The 22,132-nt window shown below is 42.8% G+C and overlaps 1 protein-coding gene across 3 annotated transcripts in view; it reads left to right on the top strand.

The window, feature by feature from the left end:
• Window positions 1–22,132, top strand: part of LOC138453204 (adhesion G-protein coupled receptor F1-like) — a 926,758-nt gene that overhangs the window by 221,421 nt on the left and 683,205 nt on the right. For all 3 annotated transcript variants that reach the window (XM_069605833.1, XM_069605832.1, XM_069605834.1), the window contains exon 3: window positions 11,876–11,933. In XM_069605833.1, the coding sequence (XP_069461934.1) occupies window positions 11,876–11,933 (58 nt within the window). The remainder of the gene's footprint in view (window positions 1–11,875; window positions 11,934–22,132) is intronic.

Below are 22,132 nucleotides of genomic sequence, written 5' to 3'. Positions count from 1 at the left end.
AGGGGGTGAACGGGAACACTTCTGATTTGGAGCTGTTGACCGTGTATCCCGAGTATTCTGCAAATTCGTTGATGTCTGCCATGATGGGAGCAATGTTTTTATCGGGTTCTCGAACGTAGAGTAGCGTGTCATCCGCATATAATGATATTATTTGGGTGGCTCCCTTCAGCGTTATGCCCCTGTTGTCATGCCTCAACCGTATCGCCACTGCCATGGGTTCAATTGTCAAAGCAAAAAGGATAGGGGAGAAGGGGCACCCCTGTCTGGTATCCCTGCCCAGTTCAAACATTTGAGACATAGTTCTATTCGTGTATACTTTCGCACATGGAGCTGTATAAAGCAATTTGACATATTGAATGAAATATGGGCCAACCCCAAATGCCTCCAACACCAAGAACAAATACTCCCAGGAAACCGAATCAAACGCTGTCTATGTCCCTATAATTCAGGAGGCGCGCAATGATGGTTCGGGGTGGAGCGCCCGGCTTGGGGGTCGGTGCCAGGGTGCGATGAGCCCTTTCAACGAGGAAGTGGTTGGACAGGGAGTCTTCCCCTAATACGGATTTCAATAGTTCTTCCACCCTCCTTTCCATGGAGCCCTTGCCAAACGACTCCGCCACTCCAACAATGCGGATATTATTCCTGCGGGACCTGGATTCAAGATCCTCGCACTTATTCTGCGTCTTGCGGAGCTCCGTCTGGAGTAGGGCTATATCACGACTGTGTTTTGTAAGCACGTGTTCATTTACACCTACCCTGTTTTCTGCCTCCGAGATGCGTGCACTTTCCTTTTCCACTCGCGCTTTCAAGGAACCAATCGTCGCCACTATGTCATCTAGTTTCACGTTGACGGCCAGGAACCCATTTTGCACAATTGTTGCCAAGCGGTCTAAGGGGTCTGTGTTTTGGACTTCAGAAGTTTGTGTTGCCCCTCCTGGTGTCGCCTGTTGTTGGGAGCTTGTGTAGGAATCCATTGGGCCGGTCTTTCTTACCCCTGCAGTTTTCTTCTCAGTGCGGCCCATTAGGCGACGTCGCAACTTCCAGGGTGGACTGTGCTTTCCCACGTATGTGTGTTGCTGGCCGTCAATGACTGCCCGCAGCAGTTATCCTGTACGTTGTTAGCGCCCCACAATGCAGGTGTGGGGGCAAGCACTGCCTCTCTGCGGGTGTACAATCTCGCCCCAGGGGTGTTGTGTTGGACTGCTGCGGTCTTCATATGGAAAAGGGGCTTGGTCCGGGGTATGTCGGCAATGCGAGCACCGCGTAGCTGCCCTCGACCTCAGGAGGTTGCAGCGCTCAGCCCGTTGCCTCGTCTTTCACCTTTATCCAGGGGGTCCAGGAGCACTTCTATCCCTTTGCTCCCAGTGTGTCCGCTGCGTTCCTCAGCCGGGGTTTGACGCAGTGCCACCGTCAACCTCACTGTCGTCTTCCGTGCAGGGGTAAGCGGGTATTAGGGAAGGAGTTTGACGGCCCTCCGAGCTCCACTGTCCGGAGTGTGTCACAACGTGTATAGGAGCCCAGGGCCTGTCTAGTCGCATGGGCGATCTACCACAGTGTCTTTGGCATTCAGTCGGGCTTTAACTACTGTCTCGCGGCACACCCCGTTTCTCCCCGAGGCCACAGTGGCAGGCAGTGTTTGTTCCCGGGGGGTCCTGAGAGTAGGATGCTCACTTCGGGAGTGATTCCCGGCGTCGGGTTGTGCTCTCTCTTGCAGCGCCCCCACGTCCCTCACCGATGCAGCCGCGGCAGCCTCCGTCTATAGTAGGGCCTCGCCCCCTAATCTGTACCGCTCGCCCCCACTCCCATAGCACGGATGTATCTTGTACGGGGTGCTGCCCCCGGTATCTCCACCCCCCCGATCGGCCCACTTACTTCACCAGCTTTGTCCTAGCTGGGCTTAGCCACGGGGGGACCAGGATCAGAGGGTGCAAGCGTTGTCGTCGCGACGTATCTCCGTCTGGCTACTCCTGCATCCTGAAGCCCGGTGTGGGGAGGTCTGCGTTCCTGCTTCCGCACAGGCGAAAAGGAGAAGAAGCGGAGCCGGGCAGCACTTGTGTTTCGGCGGGCTGCCCCTCCCCCACCAGGCCGATCCGCCGCTGCGAGCCCCGGGTTCGAGTGAGAGTCGCCTGGAGCCCACTGGCGGCCGAGCTGCGGCTCAACAGGCGCTGTAGATGCAGACGACGATATCTCTGCCGTCCCGGGGTCCACGCGCACCGCCTTCACAGGGTGTCTTCCGAGGACCTTCCCCCGCAATATTCTGTAGCAGCGCAACAGCCAGCGCAAACCTGGAAGGATTTATAAATTGAAGGATTTCGATCGAGCCGGAGCTCTTCACCTAGGCGCCCATCTTAGCTGTGCGCAACAGCACCCCCCTCTAACGATCTCTTTCTTAATGTCAGTAAGACAGATTATTCTCAGTGGGTCCCCTGCTCCCTCCCTCCCTCTATCTCTATGGCCACCCTCCGTGGGCCCCCTCCCCTTGCGCTCCTGTCAGGCAAAAATCCTTGGTGTCCTCTTTGACTCGATTCTCTTCTTCTCGCATCACAACACGGACCTTGCCATGAAGACCCACTTCCAGCTGTACCTCATCAGAGGTATTCTACCGTTCCTCACCTTCTTCCAGAAGCTCACTATCTCCAGAGCTCTGGTTCTCTCCAGGCTGGACTATTGCAACAGCCTCTGTCTAAATCTTCCTGGACCCGTGTATTCCTTGGCCATCCTTGCACATACTCAGAGCCCTCCTTCGCTGACTGCACTTCCCCCCTTATCCCTTCCCTGCACTTCCCCCTCCCCTTTTCTCCTACACTTCTCGCTTGCATTTGCACAATCTGAATCTCACAAGGCCTCGTAAGATTGTTTGTCTTGTCATCCCTCTGTCTCCCCTCCTTTGTCTTGTAGCTCATAGAAAACACTTGTGTAGAGGCGCGTTACAATACAATACAATACAATACAAATACCAAATCATATCATATCATATATCATACCAAATAAAATATCAATATCAGTATATTGAAACTACTAAACAATAGAGGCTTGGTCCCACAGAGCTTAAGGTCAAGCAAATTTAGAACATGGGTTCTCATCGTGAAACGCTTATATTGTTGGGAACTCTGAAGTAAAAGGTTAACAGATGTTTATAAAGTTGAGCAAGTTCAGACAGTTGAATCGCACCACCATCCGCACTTATGCTCTTTCCCGCACTTCCCTCTTTGAGTTTCAGAATAGGCCATATATCTCTGAATAACAAAATAAAATAGGACACATTCAACAAAACAAGTAAACATCTGGGACATAATCTAAAGAATGTCTTCACCCTCAATCATAGTATTGAAAATAGACCAGAAGTCTTTGCAGTGTTAACACAGCATGCGGTTAGGCCCTTTTCAGTGATGGCAGCATGGCAGATAAGAATGGATAAAGACCAGAGGCTGAACAGTTATCCCTGAAAATAGCCAAAGATGCAGAACTTGGAAGAATCCAAATCCACAGCCCAAAATGATATGCATGTAAAAGTCTAAGAGCGGTTCATTACAAGTTTGGCGATTAAGAAATAATTGTGGTAATTCTGTTACCACAGAAAAGGGCAGTTTACTAGTAGGAGGAAACCCCTAAACACCTGAACATCTTTCATGAACATTGTTTAAAAAATATGCATTTTATTATGAATGGTTGAGGTCAATAGAAGTGTACAAACATGAGTATATGATTGCAGATCACATGAATTCGTCAATATATCTCATCTCCCTAATAATGAATGAAGTCATGAATTAATCATGTATTTCCATGGATAATTGACTGTATTGAAAAACAACCCAACATGTTTCTGTCCTGCACACTATAATTGTTGGACATTCCTCACGGGTACAATCAACGTGTTTGTCATGGATGATTATGTATGTAGTCTTCTGGTGCTCTCAACATAGATAAGCACGTAAGAGCCAAACAAGTCCAAAACACCAATCCTCAATTCAACTATACCAACAGAAGCGTGCCAAAACCTAACCATTCACTCTACAATAGATAAAAATATAAATTTAAAAAGTGCATCTCCTCTACTGATCATTCCAACACAGGAACCTCTATTCACTACAGATGTCAGATGTCATTTGTACACCTCACACTGTTACAAATACCTGGTAAATTTCCATATGATATTGGAATATCCAAACAACTTTGAAACGCACTCCAAATGTGCAAATGTATGCGACTCCGGGATTCTCGGTACATCCAACTGTAACAAAGTTCAAAAAATAGATTCACAATCCAAAAAGGTGAAGTGCCTCCTAATTTCCAAACATAACCAATGTGGGAATCAACCCCTAATTATCACCATCTAATGCACACCTATTTGTACTGCTGTGAAGCTCCATAAATGCGTGAAGGTTAAGGAAGGGTCCTTCTGGACCCAGAATACTCCCAACTGTAGCAAGGATAACCATCAATAAATTGCGTGCTTAATAGTCTACCAGACCCATCAGGGCAGGCCTCAGGTAATAGCCACGTACTACTGCATTGCCAATAGGCTCAGAAGTTGGAAATATCAATTAGTATCTGGCTCCTCCCACCACCTTGGGTCTTGTAACTTTATTTCCCACCAGATGGTAACTTTCTTCCTCCAACCCCCTCAATAGAACTTTCCCCAGATGGTACAATTCCCTCTCCAACCTCCTCAATACAATTCTCTCTGGATGGTAACTTTATCTCTCAAACCTCCTTAAAATAGCTCTCTTCCTTTCTCCTTCAGCAATCTATTTCCAACTCTCCTCTCATTTACCAATCTCAAGCTCCTTTTCAAACACCCTTCACTGCCAGACTGCACTGGCTGCTTTTTATAGTATGGCCACTCCTTCACTTGATTTTTTTTATGGACATACATTGTACCTGTGTAGTGTGGGCTGTGCTGCTCCAGGATTGGGCCATGTGCTTGTGGTCATGTGGGTGGGAATGGGTTTGGCCTAAACGTATATTATGGCCAGTTGCTATCTTGGATTACAGAACTACCTGGGGCATGCAGTCTGAACTCCTGCTTCCATTGCTGGTCTTTAACTGAGTTTCTCTGTTTTCTAAGCATGCATAGCTGAAGTCGAGAAATGCTCTGGCAAGTTCTTTGTCATGGTAATTTGCAGCTTTGTCACCCCTCACGATTCTGACCTGAGTGGGAAAATAGGGTTTATTTATTTTCTTTCTCATGTATAGAATGTCAGTTAATTTCAGATTATCTGCACACAACTTTGCATATGTGAGACTTCAATGTTTTGCGCAAATATGTCCACTTTGGCATTAATACCAAAGGAATACATGTGTTTCCCTGTCACCAGAGCATTTAAACACATATAAGTATGTTTCTTCAAAGAGGAAACCTTTATTTTCTATGTTGGGTGTTTGGCCCCAACTAGGTATCTGGAATGACTCTCGTAGAGAGTCAACCTAGGGATAAGGAGAGCCTTTTAAGAGTTTTTGTCTCCCATTTATCCTCTTGGTGATCACTATTGTTAGTGGGGGGAAGAAGGGTATTAGTGCTCCTGTGAAAGCCCCTTGCCTTAGTAGGGGGTTGTATGGGGATCCCCTATATGCCTCTTCACAGTCCAACATCAACTTGTTTGGGACGTCTGTCAGGCACCAAGTTTAGGCAAGGAACTCTGTTACATCCATACATCTATAATGCGTATAATATGCATGATGAATAGGTGTATGGTTAGGTTAGAGGCACAATGTTGGCATTGCATGTACTAGATACTTCATCTGAGATCAGCCCCTAACCCAAGTTTGTTTGTGATAGTAGGCCTAGCTCTCCACTGGCGCATAATGTGCTCTCTCAGAACCTTGTGGAGGCTACAGCCTATCATAAGAAGTATGCATCAAATAAAGAGCTCATGACAATTTGAGATTTGAGATGAGATATGCATGAGACTGGCAGACAAATGGAACCTATTATTTAGCCCAATGATAGTAAGCAGCCATTTATTTACCCGAGCACAGGGTGGATTTCGTTCAGCCTTCAATCCTTTTCTCTACGTCAGTTGTTGCTAGAAGAAAGGAAGCAGAGCAGAGTACCCCTTTTTGCTGTGCTCTGCTCCGATGGAGGGTGTCCCTGATAAAACGGTTTTCCTCCATTTCCAGTGACTGTCTTTTTTTGAGCCGAAGGCAGCCAGGGTTCTACTGATGGCATATAGGTACAAGAATAACACCTGTAAAAGAGGCTGACTCCTGCAGAGCTATCACAAACCCCACCCCCCTTTATGCAGCTGATTTTCAAAAGCTGTGCCGTCAGAAAGGGCAACACATTTAGCTCTGTACCAATACAAATGCTTAATTCGTCTACTGAAAACAAGATTTTAGGTGGAATAATTATGCACATATAGGTTCTGTGTTGTATTAAACAGTTTACAAAATCACATTTACATAGGTCACTGTGTATAATGCATCAAAATGTGTCCCATTCCACTAGAATGTACAGTTACAAAGTTGTGATTTTAGTTGAAAAACATTCCTTAATGTCAATAAACTTCATGTATATGGATGAAGCATCGATTCTCATAAGGCACATATACTTGTATCTATAATAGGATATTGAAAGGCAACAATTTGGCAGTTTAGGTGGTGCTACATGTTGAACAGATTTAAATTCACCTGAAACCTTCTTGTCACCACAAGTAGTTAAGGATTAGTTTCAGTTCTTCTTAATCCATTCCTTATTTCTTGCCCCCATTGTGACTTAGGCTAAAATGAGATCTGTTTGATTAGAGCTTGCTTTGAAAAGCCATTTGCACTCATTGAAAACCTTTCACTTTGTGTCCAGTTATGCTAAGCAACCTAAAACTTAGGTGTCAAACTAAAAAGAGTTTTTGTTTTGCTAGGTGTTTCAGACACACCCAGTTAATAATTATAAAGTTAACCGGACTAAGCAAGCAGATGATAATCTGGGGTTTCTGTTGGTACTCTTGTTCAGAGGAGAATTGCCTAGCATTTCGGTGCTGGACTGCCCCAGGGCAGGACAAAGACTGATATGTTTGGGACATTTCTTCTCTGTGAAAGATAGTGAGCTAAAGACTCTGGGTAAGTCTCTCGTAACCAGGACTAATGTCTGGCAGAGGGACTCCCAGGACCCCCCTTGTTAATTTGCATATTCAAGTAACTTTGGGTCTCATCCTAAGTTACTAGGGCAATCCAGACGTGGACCCCTTGCTCACTATTCTTAGAGAGGCACAGATCCACCCTACTGATGAGGTCCAACCAGACCGAAACACGTGTCTGGGGTTTCTGTTGGTACTCTTGTTCAGAGGAGAATTGCCTAGCATTTCGGTGCTGGACTGCCCCAGGGCAGGACAAAGACTGATATGTTTGGGACATTTCTTCTCTGTGAAAGATAGTGAGCTAAAGACTCTGGGTAAGTCTCTCGTAACCAGGACTAATGTCTGGCAGAGGGACTCCCAGGACCCCCCTTGTTAATTTGCATATTCAAGTAACTTTGGGTCTCATCCTAAATTACTAGGGTAATCCAGACGTGGACCCCTTGCTCACTATTCTTAGAGAGGCACAGATCCACCCTACTGATGAGGTCCAACCAGACCGAAACACGTGTCTGGGGTTTCTGTTGGTACTCTTGTTCAGAGGAGAATTGCCTAGCATTTCGGTGCTGGACTGCCCCAGGGCAGGACAAAGACTGATATGTTTGGGACATTTCTTCTCTGTGAAAGATAGTGAGCTAAAGACTCTGGGTAAGTCTCTCGTAACCAGGACTAATGTCTGGCAGAGGGACTCCCAGGACCCCCCTTGTTAATTTGCATATTCAAGTAACTTTGGGTCTCATCCTAAGTTACTAGGGCAATCCAGACGTGGACCCCTTGCTCACTATTCTTAGAGAGGCACAGATCCACCCTACTGATGAGGTCCAACCAGACCGAAACACGTGTCTGGGGTTTCTGTTGGTACTCTTGTTCAGAGGAGAATTGCCTAGCATTTCGGTGCTGGACTGCCCCAGGGCAGGACAAAGACTGATATGTTTGGGACATTTCTTCTCTGTGAAAGATAGTGAGCTAAAGACTCTGGGTAAGTCTCTCGTAACCAGGACTAATGTCTGGCAGAGGGACTCCCAGGACCCCCCTTGTTAATTTAAATTCACCTGAAACCTTCTTGTCACCACAAGTAGTTAAGGATTAGTTTCAGTTCTTCTTAATCCATTCCTTATTTCTTGCCCCCATTGTGACTTAGGCTAAAATGAGATCTGTTTGATTAGAGCTTGCTTTGAAAAGCCATTTGCACTCATTGAAAACCTTTCACTTTGTGTCCAGTTATGCTAAGCAACCTAAAACTTAGGTGTCAAACTAAAAAGAGTTTTTGTTTTGCTAGGTGTTTCAGACACACCCAGTTAATAATTATAAAGTTAACCGGACTAAGCAAGCAGATGATAATCTGAAACACTTCATTTTTTCAAGTTGATTTGTGTATTTGTAAGCATGGAAAACAGGCTTAAGCTATTTATGACATCTGTGTTTCCTGAGACAAAGTGCATCTTAATTTCCTGTTGACCTGAGTGTCATGCAGATCCCTCAAAAGCAAATAAGCTTTTCTAGACCACTTTCAGACATCACTTAACACATAGACAATATAAATATTGAAGGCAATCTTTACTTTGCTTGGATGTATTGAAACTGAATATTGGAATAATTTTCTTACAGCAGGCTTTGTTTATCATCAGCTGTGGTGAATTTAGTTTTTACATTGTTTTATCAGTTTAATATGAATATGCCAGGGGAGGCAGTCAAGCCAAAGCTGCCTAAAAAAAGTACTAGGCCCACATTGGACACTGGCAATAAAATAGCCCCCCGCCTTCATGGTTATTCAAGATATGCTGCATTTTAAACCCTGGTAGCTCTCTTAAAGACCACCCTGAAAACATCTGCCTTACATTTCTCAGGGCATCCTTCTGGATATACTCAAGGAAATCATAAAATACAACCAACCCTGTAGAAAAAAGCTTCTTCTTGACTGGGATAAACCCTATATACTTTCCTTGGAACCTCATATCTAAGTTGACTTCAAGTACGTTTTGTTAAATAACAGCATCCAGGTTGAACCCTATTATGACCCTATTCTGACACCAATATAATGACACAATATAACGCAGGGGAAAATGTAATGCATCTTTAAAACAATATGTACTATTCTCAGTTTCGATGGACACTTGTCTCGGGAGGATAGCTCAGCTAAACGTGCCTGCCTCGGAAGCAAGACGACACAGAGCAACACAGGTTCGATCCCTGGGTCTGCTCTTAGAAACCTATGGGTATTAAGCGTGTTATAAATAACCTATCATACAGTGTGACCGGCTACTGCTAATCTCACCACACAAGCACTAGATTATTCTTGTCTTTCATTTATCTGCCAAATGCCTCGGTAAGTGTAGTCCTAAATAAATCACATGGTACTGGGAATATGCGTTCACCACAAACAATATTTTGAGTTGGTGATGGATGCAGACTGTTATAGGTTCAGTGATATTATGTAGGAAGCTTCAGGCAAAGGGGTGATGGGGAAGTGTCAGGTGAGGTGCTCCATGGATATACAGTGTCATATAATCTTTTGTCAATAGCTCTACCAAACCTATCACACTGTTTACATATTAGAGGCTGTATGCTGGCAGGATAGTTGGATGCCTATTGTGTGTTGGGATGTGGTTCTGAAACAGAACACTGATAAAAATCGCACCCAGGTCAGGTGTGGTGATAAGGATTGAGTTGTCAGCAGTGTGTAAGACAAATGCAACTTTATTTGTGATGCCATACACCAGAAGAAGCAATCTTTTCTTGTAATCAAAATGGGTAGTTCCCCTATACTTTCTCCCGGAGCCTTAGCCTCTTTCTTTTAAAATCCTGTACCTTTTTATATTTCTCTATTTGTAATCTTTTTTTAACTTATGTTCATTGTAATTTGTATCTATATATTGTCATAATTCCAATTTGTCAAATAAGTGTCATCACAAATGGATGTGTCAGTTATTTTCCATCGAACTGGCTGCAGACAGGAAGAACTTTATCCAGGAGAAGCTACGTAATGCATTCAATTATGTATGACCCACCCTATTACTTTTAACCTTAAATCACCCCCACACCATTATCTTGCAAGACCCTTACAATAGCATGGATGTTCAATTCATTTGGACAGTGTGTGTACCTTAAAGTTGGAATTCCACAACCTTTTTAAACTTTGCATTTTCTTCGATTTTGTCACATTTTGAATGAGTATATGTACCTTAGGTTTGTTATTGGCAACATGTGTAGGCATCTACGTTTTATAGGTAGTGACCGTAACTCTTTTTAAAACTTGATATTATTCCCCAGATTTCTTTCATTTTTTGTGTCTTTCTATTGTTTTAAATTGTATAACGTGTTATTTTGAGCACATTATTCCAAATGTCCTGTTATTGGTCATGGTGTGGGCTTGCATGCAGTGGCTGTTATGTATGTGTTCACTTGTATTATGAACATGTTAGCCTGAGTGTATTATCTAGCCTGTGCTATTCCAAATGTATTATTTCAAGTGTTTGATAGTTAGCCAATTGTTTTCAGTGCGTTGAATTGAGTGTAGTATTCTTTATGCATTGTTTTAAACAGATGGTTCTTGGTCATGGTGTGCTCACAGTGTGCATTTACATGCAGTACCTGTTGTGTATTGCTTTTGTGTGGCATTATATTCAAAGTATGCTATTCCGGGTGTATTGTTCTCAGCATATGACTTTGAGTGTATTTCTTTGAGTATACCTATTTGGGTGCATTGATTTGAGTTTATTGTTTTGAGTGTATTGTTTTGCACATTTTGTTGTTGGTCATTTTATGTGAATGGTGTAGGCTTGTATGTTGTATCTGTTGGATACAATATGACTATTGAGCTTAATTCAATCACACATATTTTATTCTGATTGCATTATACTGTGCATTATAGATGTGCCCTCAGATTGCGCTATACAAATGAAAAAATAAATAAAAATACATTATTCTGAGTATTGTTTAAAGTAAATTGTTCTGAGAGAATTGCTTTGAGTGAATTGTATTGATTGCATTGTTGTTGGTCCTAGTATTCTCCTGGTGTGGGCTTGTATGCAGTGCCTGTTGTGTATGACAATTGTGCTGAATTGTATTTTGCAAATGTTACTGCGAGTGTATTATTCCAAGTGAATACCATGCTCCCAATGTGGGATTGTTTGCAGTGCCTATTGTGTATGGCTGTTGTGGTGAATTTTATTCTCTATCATATTAAGTGTATTATTCCGAGTGTGTTTTCCAAGTGCATTATCTTGAGTCTATCCTTCCAAGCATATAATGCGTGCATGTGTTTGTGGTGTTTTAACCCATTAATTCCAGACTTTGGTGTTTCTTCTATTGCCATGTTTTGTTTTTAACCTAGACTTGTGATGTTTTGATTAATATATCATGCCTACTGCACATTTACTAATCTAGTGATACCATTTATTTTTAAAAGGTGAATTTATTGAGTTTGGCATATCCAATTTTCAAATGTATTTTGGTGGGTACATCTTCAGGATAGGAGGTAGGATGTGAAAAATTGAGCAGAAAATGTTAAGCTATGTGTCACAATTTTAAAAATATCATACCAATGCAAAAAACCTTTCCAACGCAAAAAACACTGCTTTGTACCAGAAAACGTTCATGTAACTTCAACTGATTTGGCCTGTGATTTCAGATGTGCCCAGAACAGTCGCTTGCCAATTTGGTTAACTTTCGTGGATGAGGTTAAAAGTTATGGAACATTTATTTGGTTTTCCTTCATAAATTGTCATGCAACCTTACCTTTGCATTAATGTAATGAATACAATTCGATGACTTTGAAAGTAACATTATATGTTTTTTTTCTCCAGAAAAGCGGTGCTCTGGAAACAAACGAAAACCACATCTCACCTAGAAGGAAACGTGATGGTGAGCCATTACTCTTTATGAAATTACGTTTTTATTGTTTCGCTGCACATGTATAATGTAATTTGCCATTTTTATAGCTATCACTAATTTATGTAGCATGTCAATGTGCTTAGTAGGCCTTTCTTTCATACTAAATATCCTTTTTCAACATGACTACCATTTTCATTACTAACTGTATTGTGAAATAAACAGATTACCTCCTGTATTACGTTGTGTAAATACAAGTAAGAGGACTTGCGTAATCTCCCTTTAGAGCTGCAGACTTCAAATTTAAAAATATGAAAACATAATTTTCTTTGGGATCAACACACGAAATGCCCAAAAAGAGGGGTGTTATCTAAAGCCTCATAAGTGGCTACTTTTTTCAATTTTGTAAGAACAACGTTCAGGCCAAGCCCATCTGGAGCCGACGCTGGCACGCTAGTTCTGCTATGGGAAATACATGCAAGCCTACTATCAATTCATTAGGTGAGTGCACACAAGATTTTTTATTGTGATTCTTAAATTATACTAAAAAGACAGCATGGGCTGAATACCCTCCCGTCTGTGCTTCTTCCCCAGTTTTGCCTTTCAGTATTTGTGACCAGCTTAAAAAGGGAATCTTATCCACATAATTAACAATGCTGAATTAGGAATATCCTTAGAGCAGTGGCCTTCAAACTTGTTTGGCCTGCCCTCCACCCCCTGAGCAAAATATGGGCAGGCCGGGTCACCCCAAAAATCCCAAATGGCCAGTAAGTCCAAATGGCTGTGGATTATCGTGCGCCGTCACCGCACCCTACTTCCAGTATAGTGCTTGGGCTCCCCCACCTGCTCCCATTACAGTCTCTGGGCTCCCTCATCCCACTCCTAAAACAGTCCCTGGACTCTCCCCACCCCACTCACCACTATACCAGGGCTCTGAGCAGCCTGCTCCTACCATAGTCACTGGGCTCACCCAACCCTGCTCCTAGCACAGTTCCAGGGCCAGTGGCGGCCCTGGAACTGTTATAATTAACAATGCTGATTTAGGAATATTCTTAGAGCAGTGGTCTTCAAACTTTTTTGGCCTGGGCCCCCCCTGAGCAAAATATGGGCAGGCCAGCCCCCTCCCCCGCAAAATGCCAATTGGGCAGTAAGTCAAAATGGATGTGAACTATCGTGCGTCGTCACCGCACCCTACTCCCAGTATAGTGCTTGGGCTCCCCACCTGCTCCCATCACAGTTTCTGGGCTCCCTCATCTCACTCCTAAAACAGTTCCTGGGCTCTCCACCCCACTCACCACTATATCATGGCTCTGAGCAGCCTGCTCCTACCATAGTCCCTGGGCTCACCCCACCCCTCTCCCAGCACAGTTCCAGGGCCAGTGGCGGCTGGTGAATTTTCTAAGTGGAGAGGGATAATTATTTCTCCCCGATATGCCCCAGCAACCGAGCATAGGAGCCCGAGCCAATCAAAGGAGTCCCAGGTGGTTTCTCCCCCGGAAATTTTTTTAAAATAATGGGTTAAAATAAATGGTGCATTTTAGAGCATACTATAAAAAAAAACATTGGGTAAAAACCCAAACAATTTACAATGGACTCTGAAGGGGCTAGGGGGAAGGCATGGTATTTTTTTACTGGACATCTATAATAGATGTCCAGTAAAATAAATATCATCCTTGTCCCCTGGGCCTCACAGCGCCTAACACACACACGCAATCAATTTGATTATGCGTGCATGCAAGGCACTGGGGGGCTCAGGGGGTAAGCCTGTTTTTTTTACTGGCCATCTCTGATAGAACAGGAAATGGGAAGCAAAGGTTTTGCACATGCATGCAGGGGCCTTAGTGTGGGTGCTGAAATGCCCTGCTCCAGCCTGTTCTGTCTGCATGTGTGAGGAGGCGCAGTAGCTCCTACTGACACATACAGACATGCATTTCCCTAGCCAGTATTTCCAATGAGCTATGCAAGGCTGGCGAAGCAAAGCGCCCTGGGCCTTGGATGGCGCATTGAGCATGCAGTAGGGAATCCATTTTTGTTGTCTTTCCCCTTATATAAGCAAGCTAAAAGCTAACAATCTGTCTACCTCACAAGCTTGATACTTGCATTCATGTCTCCTCTCATTTGTTTTTCCCTAGAGTTCCTTGAGGTTGCACTCCCTGAATAGATTTCCCCCAATGAAAATCCAACACCCAAAAGGGGATTGAAACATGTAGGGCTACACTTTTCATGATATGGACAAGATATGTATTCATGACTTTTTGTTGTACATTTGTTGAGATATGTCTGTTTTCTATTTGGAATAATAGATGTAGGTGGTTTGTTTGCATCTGTATTCACTTGACACTTCATTGTTTGTTGTCCCATACTCATTTTTATATGGTTAGGTGATGTGTTTAGGATGAATTCTATCAAATTAAATATCCTTTGTAATTGTGAAGCAGCTCTTAGATTGTGTCTATGTGATACACGTGCACAATTAAGATGGCACACGTAGACTAATTGAGGTTGACATTGATATTGACTGATCATTTTGTTTTCATGTTTACCTTCTAGAGTACCCTCTTGTCAGTAATGTGCTGTCATATAAGATCAATCTGAACATTGCATTGTTTAACTGAACCCTATTGAAGATATAGTTTGATTTAATAGTAGGTTGTTGTCTGTACAGGGGAAGCAAAGTACACATAAATAGGAGAGAGAAGTTTCAGCAATGCATCTCCTCCAGCTACTAACTATGACTTGATTTAGAGAATGACTGTAAATAACCCTGCAGAATGTGGGACACTCACAAATTCTTATGTTAAGCCAACAGTGCGTTTTGATTATTAGATTCAGGACCGCCTACACAGTATGGCAAGCATAAGAGGTTGAACAGGTCTCCAAAAACAGGGGATGTAAATTGGGCCCTCGTGTCAAGGGGTGGGGGGATGTGCGCGTGAAAATGTCACTTTTTTCAATGGTCAAGAAATCCTTGCACTGCCGATGGTCAGATGTGGCAATTGTTAGACATTGTTCCCCAGACAAAGCACATCAGAACAGAATGATTATGTACCTAGAACAGCACATTAAGAAGCTTTCATTGAAAAACTAATGAACGGTATGTAGATCACTGATTGTAATGAAAGATTTTACAAATCCATAGGGAGTAGCTTGGATTGGGGATTGCTGCAATAGAGGGAAGCCACGGGCCCACTTGGGGACAACAAAAAATACTGGAGCATTTTAGATGCCTAGAATTCCTTGTAAAGGACCTCAGAAAATGTGCCATCAGTTTGTTCTGTTATTGGAAATATTTGTCATGGAGTCTGTAAAAGTGAAAAATAATAAGCAATTAACAAACAGTGCCCAAATACATCTATTCTGTAACCATGAAATTGTTAATGGGACCGCTTGGCAATGAGTATGCAAAAACATTGCCGTGTCTTAGGGAGCAATGGATGTATTTGATGGACTAATGTCCATTCCGTAATTTTTTATAATTCTTTAGAAAATATTTACCTGTGGTACCATTAGATTTTGTCAGACTGCATAACACATGTTATAGGACTGAATTGAAGCTTTGAATTCAATAAAAATTTTTAAAAAAACTGAGATTGTATTCGTTCATTCATAAATGCCACCCCTGACTGCCTTCATTATGCTGTCAAAGTGTAAAGTGTAAAGAGCAATAAAAATCTACATTGATATAGTATTCAGCACAAATGCAGTTGTTTCTTGACGCAATGTTTTGTAGATGTTAAAAGCGGTGGCAGGTAATGATTTGTTTTATTTGGAAGGCATAAAAATGTCCTTTAAATATGCCACAGTGACCGAGCATAGCTAGGGATACAAAATAAACCAAGGTCGAGTTATAGGGGGTTCTACCTCCAAGAAACATTTTTGAATAATGGGTTAAAATTGTACATTTTACAGCACACCTTAAGTGAAAAAATGGGTAAGAAGCCAGACAGTCATTGGTTTTGTAGGGTGACTCATGAGAAAACCCATTGGATGCAAGTCACTAACAGTGCACAGGGGTATTTCCCAAAGCATTTTCATGATGCCTCATCCCACAATATATGCCAATATAATAACAATTTCACACTGGCTGCAGCCATACATTTCCATGCTAACTGCACCCATATATGCCACCATTACCTTATAAGAACATAATGGGCCTCATTACAAGTTTGCCGGCCCGGTAACAACGGTACCGTTAAGCTTGCCGGTACCGTTGTTACCGGAACGGCAAACTATGAGTCCTGCTCGCGGGTGCCTACATGCCTGCCAGATTTTACCTGGCGAGCGTACCGGCACCCGCGAGCAGAAACTGCCGGTAGTACCGGCACCATTCTGAATGGTGCCGGTGCTACCGGCCTCCCCGTTCCCATTGAGCCCAATGGGGCTCAAATGGGAATGGGGAGTAAAAGTTTCTTTCTGGCCCCTGGCAATGGGGAATTACAGGGTCCACCAGGGTTGTAATGGCCCTGTATTTCCCCATTGCCATGGGGTGGAAACATTTGCAAGTTTGGCATCAGCCTGCCGGTTTTACAGCCTAACTTGTAATGAGGCCCAATGCCACCAATGATACTATAAGAAATGTCCAATATAAGGCAGTATCCCCATGTAAGTGCATAATTGTATTGGTTTTGCCATTAAAAATGCCATGTCACAATATGAAAACATGTCCACATTGGCTACACCAAAATGCCAGTCTATCCATGTAATAACATTTATAATGCTTGCTTTATCACAAATGCCCAGTACAAAATGCCATGTCACAGAAAGAAATACCTAGGCTGGTTGCGCCAGAATGCGAGTCTAGCCACTTAATAACACATATCATGCTTGCTTTATTATAAATGCCGAGTAAACAATGCTTTGTCAAAGTAAGAAATAGCAAGACTGGCTGCACCAGAATGACAGCCTAGCTACTTAAAAACCCATCATGTTTGCTTTATCATCAATGCCCAGTAAAACATGTTCATGCCAAATAAATAGCTAGACTGGCTGCACCCAAATGCAAGTCTATCCACATGATAACACATATCACACGTGCTTTATTACAGATACCCAGTAAAAAATGACATGCCAGAGAAATAGTTAGACTGGCCACCCCAAAATGCCAGTCTAACCACATCATAACACTTCTCATGCTTACTTTATTACAGATGCCCAGAAAACATTGGCATGCCAAAGAATCAGCTAGACTGGCTCCACCAAAATGCCAGTCTATCAATGTAATACCACTTATCATGCGTGCTTTACTATAGATGCCCCTTAAAATAATCCCATGCCAATGCAATAGCTAGACTGGCTGCACCAAAAGGCCAGTCTATCCAGGTAATAACACTTATCATGCTTTCTTTATCAAAGATAGTCAGTAAAAACATGTATTGCCAGTAAGAAATGGCTAGACTGGCTGCACAAAAATGGCAGTTTAGCCATGTAATACTTAGCATGCTTGCTTTATTATAGATGGACAGTAAAAAATAACATGCCAAAGAAATAACTAGACTGGCTACGCCAAAATGCTGGTCTATCAATGTAATGCCACTTATCATGGTTGCTTTATTATAGATGCCCCGTACAAAATGCCACGCTAATGAAATAGCAAGACGGGTTGCACCAAAATGCCAGTCTATCCGCATAATAAGACGTATCATGCTTTCCTTATCAAAGGTGCCAGTAAAAAATGGCACTCCACAGTAAGAAATGGCTAGACTGGCTACATCAACATGCCAGTTTAGCCACGTAATAATACTTATCATGCTTGGTTTTTCAAAGATGCAAAATGATGGTGTAGTATCCCCCTTAAAATTAGCAGGCCAGCCCGGTACAAAATCACAAGCACACACTACACACAAGCACACCAACGCAATATTCCCGTACTCATTCACAGAGCATTCACTCGTGTACCCATATACTCGCTTATTCATATGCGCACCCACCATCCATCTGTGCATCGTACACTCACTCATTCATTCACACATGCACGCATACATAATACATTCTTCTTACCTTCAGCCACAGCCCAGACTCTGTTTCTTGCTGTGCGTTGGCCTCCTAGAAAACACAGAAGTCCTCCAGCTCTCATGCCACACAAAGAGGAACCTGAAAGCAACGAGTGCTTCTTGGTTTCTGAACATGCGCGCACGAGCCAGAGTGCTCTCACATCACCACCCCAGAGTGTCTGAATGTGCAGGGAGGTGCTGGAGAGCCTTCTACGCACATTCATTGGTGCAGTTTCCCAGGCCGCATCCCCAATAGGCCATGCAAGTCTGGAGAAGCAAAACACTTGCCTGGTCCATTGGACGGGCGGGCTGGGGAACAGAAACTGTTGAAGGGAAACAAGGTTTTCTTTTGACAGTTTAAACTAGACCATGGGTGTTTTCTCTGTTGCTGAAAGCAACTGAGGAAGTGCTCAGTGTTTACACTGGGCTGCTCAGCTTCTCCTTAATGGGCGAGGGTACTGCAGGCCAGCGACCCCATGCCCATTATAGATGAGCAGCCGCTGCTCAGAAGGGTGAAAAGGCTGGCTCTTCCCACATCCAAAACTGTGAACTAAGAGCTGCACACAGATGTCTGAATCATGTCATTTATCCCACTATGCTGTCTTACTGTGGTACTCCGTGATAAGAGGTGCCATGAACATTCCTTTTTCACTTCTACTCTCTCAAACCCCCTCAAGCGCCCTTCAACATTGGGAAAACCCTTTCAAAATACCATGAATCAGTTCTTGAGAAGTCTGCTCAAGACTGCTTAATGACTGCAAATAATAATATCCAGTTGTTTTTTCAGGAAATCCAAAATGCACCTGCAGGAAAATAGTTCACGTACTTTTAGTGTAGTGCAAATCATTTACATATTTTAAGTCTTTCCAATAACACAGAGGAAGTTCATTATCTGGTGGGTTTGTGAGCCGAGCTTTAGAAGACTTGCTTTGCATACCTTTTTTAAATGATCTCCAAAATCAGGCTCTAAACTTCCTAAAATTGTGTTAATATTTTCAACATATAAGTACATTTTTTTGCCTCACATGTCTTCAATGAAGACACAATTCCTCAATATGTGTACCACATTACAACATAACTGTGTCCCACTTCAATCTACTAAGTTCTCGAGATCTCCTCATCATTGGTCTCAAGTCAAAAATCTTTTTAAAGGGAGAATGTGGTGGCACCATCTGGGATTCTTTGCAGCAGCAGGATAACTGCCAGTGACCCCTTTCTGCCTCTAGATGGGGTACACTTTGACTCCAAAAGATACCTAAAAAATGTCTTGATGGTAGAGCATAGGATAGCCACGATGAAAGTAAAGGAGTTGAGAGACAGAATAACCATTAGACACGAGAAAGTAATGTATACAAATTTAGAACCACATGCATTTCTGTCCAGTTCATGATTTAGCCGCAGGTTAAAACCATTCTGAAAATCATCTATTTTTTATTCTATATTTTAAACAAAAATCATGTGTCTACTGCTGTTAGGTTACAAAGTGGGCTCAGTCGGAGCCTAGACACACCTAGCTTATTGGAACAGCATCTGCTGAAGCATTTCGAAGAAATCTCTCTAACATCTTTCACTACAGAACTGTGCTTTCTGTGTGTTCATGGACAAAATGACACAAAATCAGGTCCGCCCAGCATGCAGACCACAACACCAACTGTTTAATGAAGATAATATAAGATTTTGTTTTTGCTTCACACATTGCATCTATTGTTGAGTCTGCCAAACATTATCTACAAGGGAAACCAAATGTTACATCTTAGCAGGAAAACTGACGTCAGCACATAAATAAAAACTTTCTGAGCAAAATGGAATGCCTTTGCTTCTTAAGAGTAATTCTGGAATAGTGTGGTGGAGGAGTCTACCAGTAGCTTTAAGGCACCACAAAAAATATCTAATGCTCATCATTTCCGTGTGGCCTTTTCAAGCTGAACTGCATGCCCACAATATCTCTGGATCTTTGGCCATATCTACTTTCATTTCGGTAAACATAAAAAATTAATATTAACTTCTAGGGACACAGAACTCAACGTTCATGCAAAGCTGTGTCTGCCTTCTGCTACTCAATCGGCCAATCTGTAACAATACGTGTTCCTTGCATAGGGGATGCCTCTTCATTCTTTTGAATAATACCTGCAACATAACTAGATATAAAATATGTAATATTATTTTTATGAGGGTGGAATGTTGTTTGTTCTTTTATTGTGTGATGTGTAATTACATTGTCAATTGTTGTTTTTCTGGGAATTTTTTGTATTCCCGAAATAAACTTTCTACAAACAGATATACTGTTCTGTCGGTCCTCCCTTCTGGATTCTTGTCCTATCTCCACCATTATCTTTCCATCAAGTGATTCCCTGTGGCTACCAGAAGCCATGCCTTCTATGGAGGGTCTCCTAATTGGAAGAAAGGACTGGTCAGCTTTCCTCATTTTAGTATGGTGGATATTTTTGAAACAGTATCTGGTCAAACTCAGGCAGGCTGCCAGACTCTTATGTGGCCATTGCATTCAGATTTTTTGTTGGACTCCTTGTTCAGTCCATTTGGTTGTTTTTGTCTGTTAATCATGGTTTCTATTTTTTTCGGATTTATATGTAATGTTATTCTATGCGTAGCTGCAAATCATGCCACTGTCTTATACTTTTTTCCTGAGTGCCAAGATAGCTCTGCCTCCTTTTTCCTTTCTGCCTACATCCATCTCTCTGATCTCGTTCTTACCCTCCTCCACCGCCTTTTTTCCTTCTGAACTGGCATCCATCGTGGGGACTGCCAACCTCACATAGGCTTGCACTGACCCATATGCTAGCACATGATTAATGAACTTGGACCGCTCACCTGCTTCTACCTCTCCTCCCTCTGTAACCTGCTTCTTTTCCTTACTATCTTTGCAGCCTGCTTCAAGACAGCAACTGTATTATCTATCCTCAAAGGCCCCATACGGACCCCAATAATCCACCCAGCTCTTGACTTGTTTCTTTCCTCTATAAGATTTTCAAGACGTGTTTCAGAAAGAACAAGCCAATACTCTACCACAGCACAGGCCCTACGATTGTCAGATCGACCTCATACCTGATGCGCAAATTCCTTGTGGTCGAATCTATGCACTTACTGAACCAGAAAACCTCCATTTGAAATCTTATCTTGATCAGTACCTGGCAAATGGATTTATCCGCCCATCTAAATCACCGGCAGCCAGTCCCTTATTCTTTGTACCAAAGAAGGAAGGAGAATTGAGGACTTGCATCGACTATCGTGCATTAAACCAGATCACAGTGAAAAACCTTTATCCACTGCCCCTTATTCCCGAATTATTGGATCAAGTCAAAGACGCCTACATCTATACCAAACTGGACCTTAGTGGGGCGTACCATCTTGTTCGAGTGAAGAAAGGAGACGAATGGAAAACCGCCTTTCGTACCAAATACGGCTTGTATGAATACCAGGTAATGCCTTTTGGACTTTGCAATGCTCCCGCTGCATTCCAGTACTTTATGAATGATGTTTTGCGTGAGTTAATCGACGTTTGCGCCCTGTTTTACATTGATGACATCATTTTGTATTCTGCTACAAAAGAAGACCATGTCAGGCATGTCCGCTCCGTCCTTACTAAACTCTGCCAACATAAACTGTATGATAAACTCGAAAAATGCTCTTTTCATGTCACCGAAGTGGAGTTCCTCGGTTTTATCCTCACACCAAAAGGTATCAGAATGGATAGGCATAAGGTAGATGCCATTCTTAACTGGCCATCACCAACGTCATTTAAAGGAATCCAGGGCATGTTGGACTTTGCAAACTTTTACCGCCGATTCATCCCAGATTTTTCCCAAATAGTGCATCCAATTACATCACTATTGAGAGAAAACAATAAAAAGTTCCATTGGACCGAAGAAGCAGAGAAGGCCTTTCAAGAACTTAAGAAAAAAATCACTTCTGCTCCAGTTCTACGGCATCCTCGCCCAGACCTCCCTTATTTAGTTGAAACAGATGCCTCTAGCATGGCGATGGGAGCGGTTCTCTCACAAAGGGACCCAGGAACTGGCCAGTTACACCCGGTGGCCTTTTGGTCACGAAAATTCTCACCTCCCGAACTCAATTATGCTATCACAGACAAAGAACTCTTGGCTATAAAATCAGCTTTCAAGGCATGGCGACACTATCTCCTTGGTGCTAGACATACTGTCACGATCATAACTGATCATCGAAACCTGCAATACCTAAAAACAGCAAAGGCTCAATCATCCCATC

Source organism: Ambystoma mexicanum, chromosome 4p (assembly GCF_040938575.1).
Source record: "Ambystoma mexicanum isolate Mex_15411 chromosome 4p, UKY_AmexF1_1, whole genome shotgun sequence".
NCBI lineage: Eukaryota > Metazoa > Chordata > Amphibia > Caudata > Ambystomatidae > Ambystoma > Ambystoma mexicanum.
The sequence above is the reverse complement of the archived record's forward strand: the minus strand, read 5'-3'. Positions and strand labels throughout refer to the sequence as shown.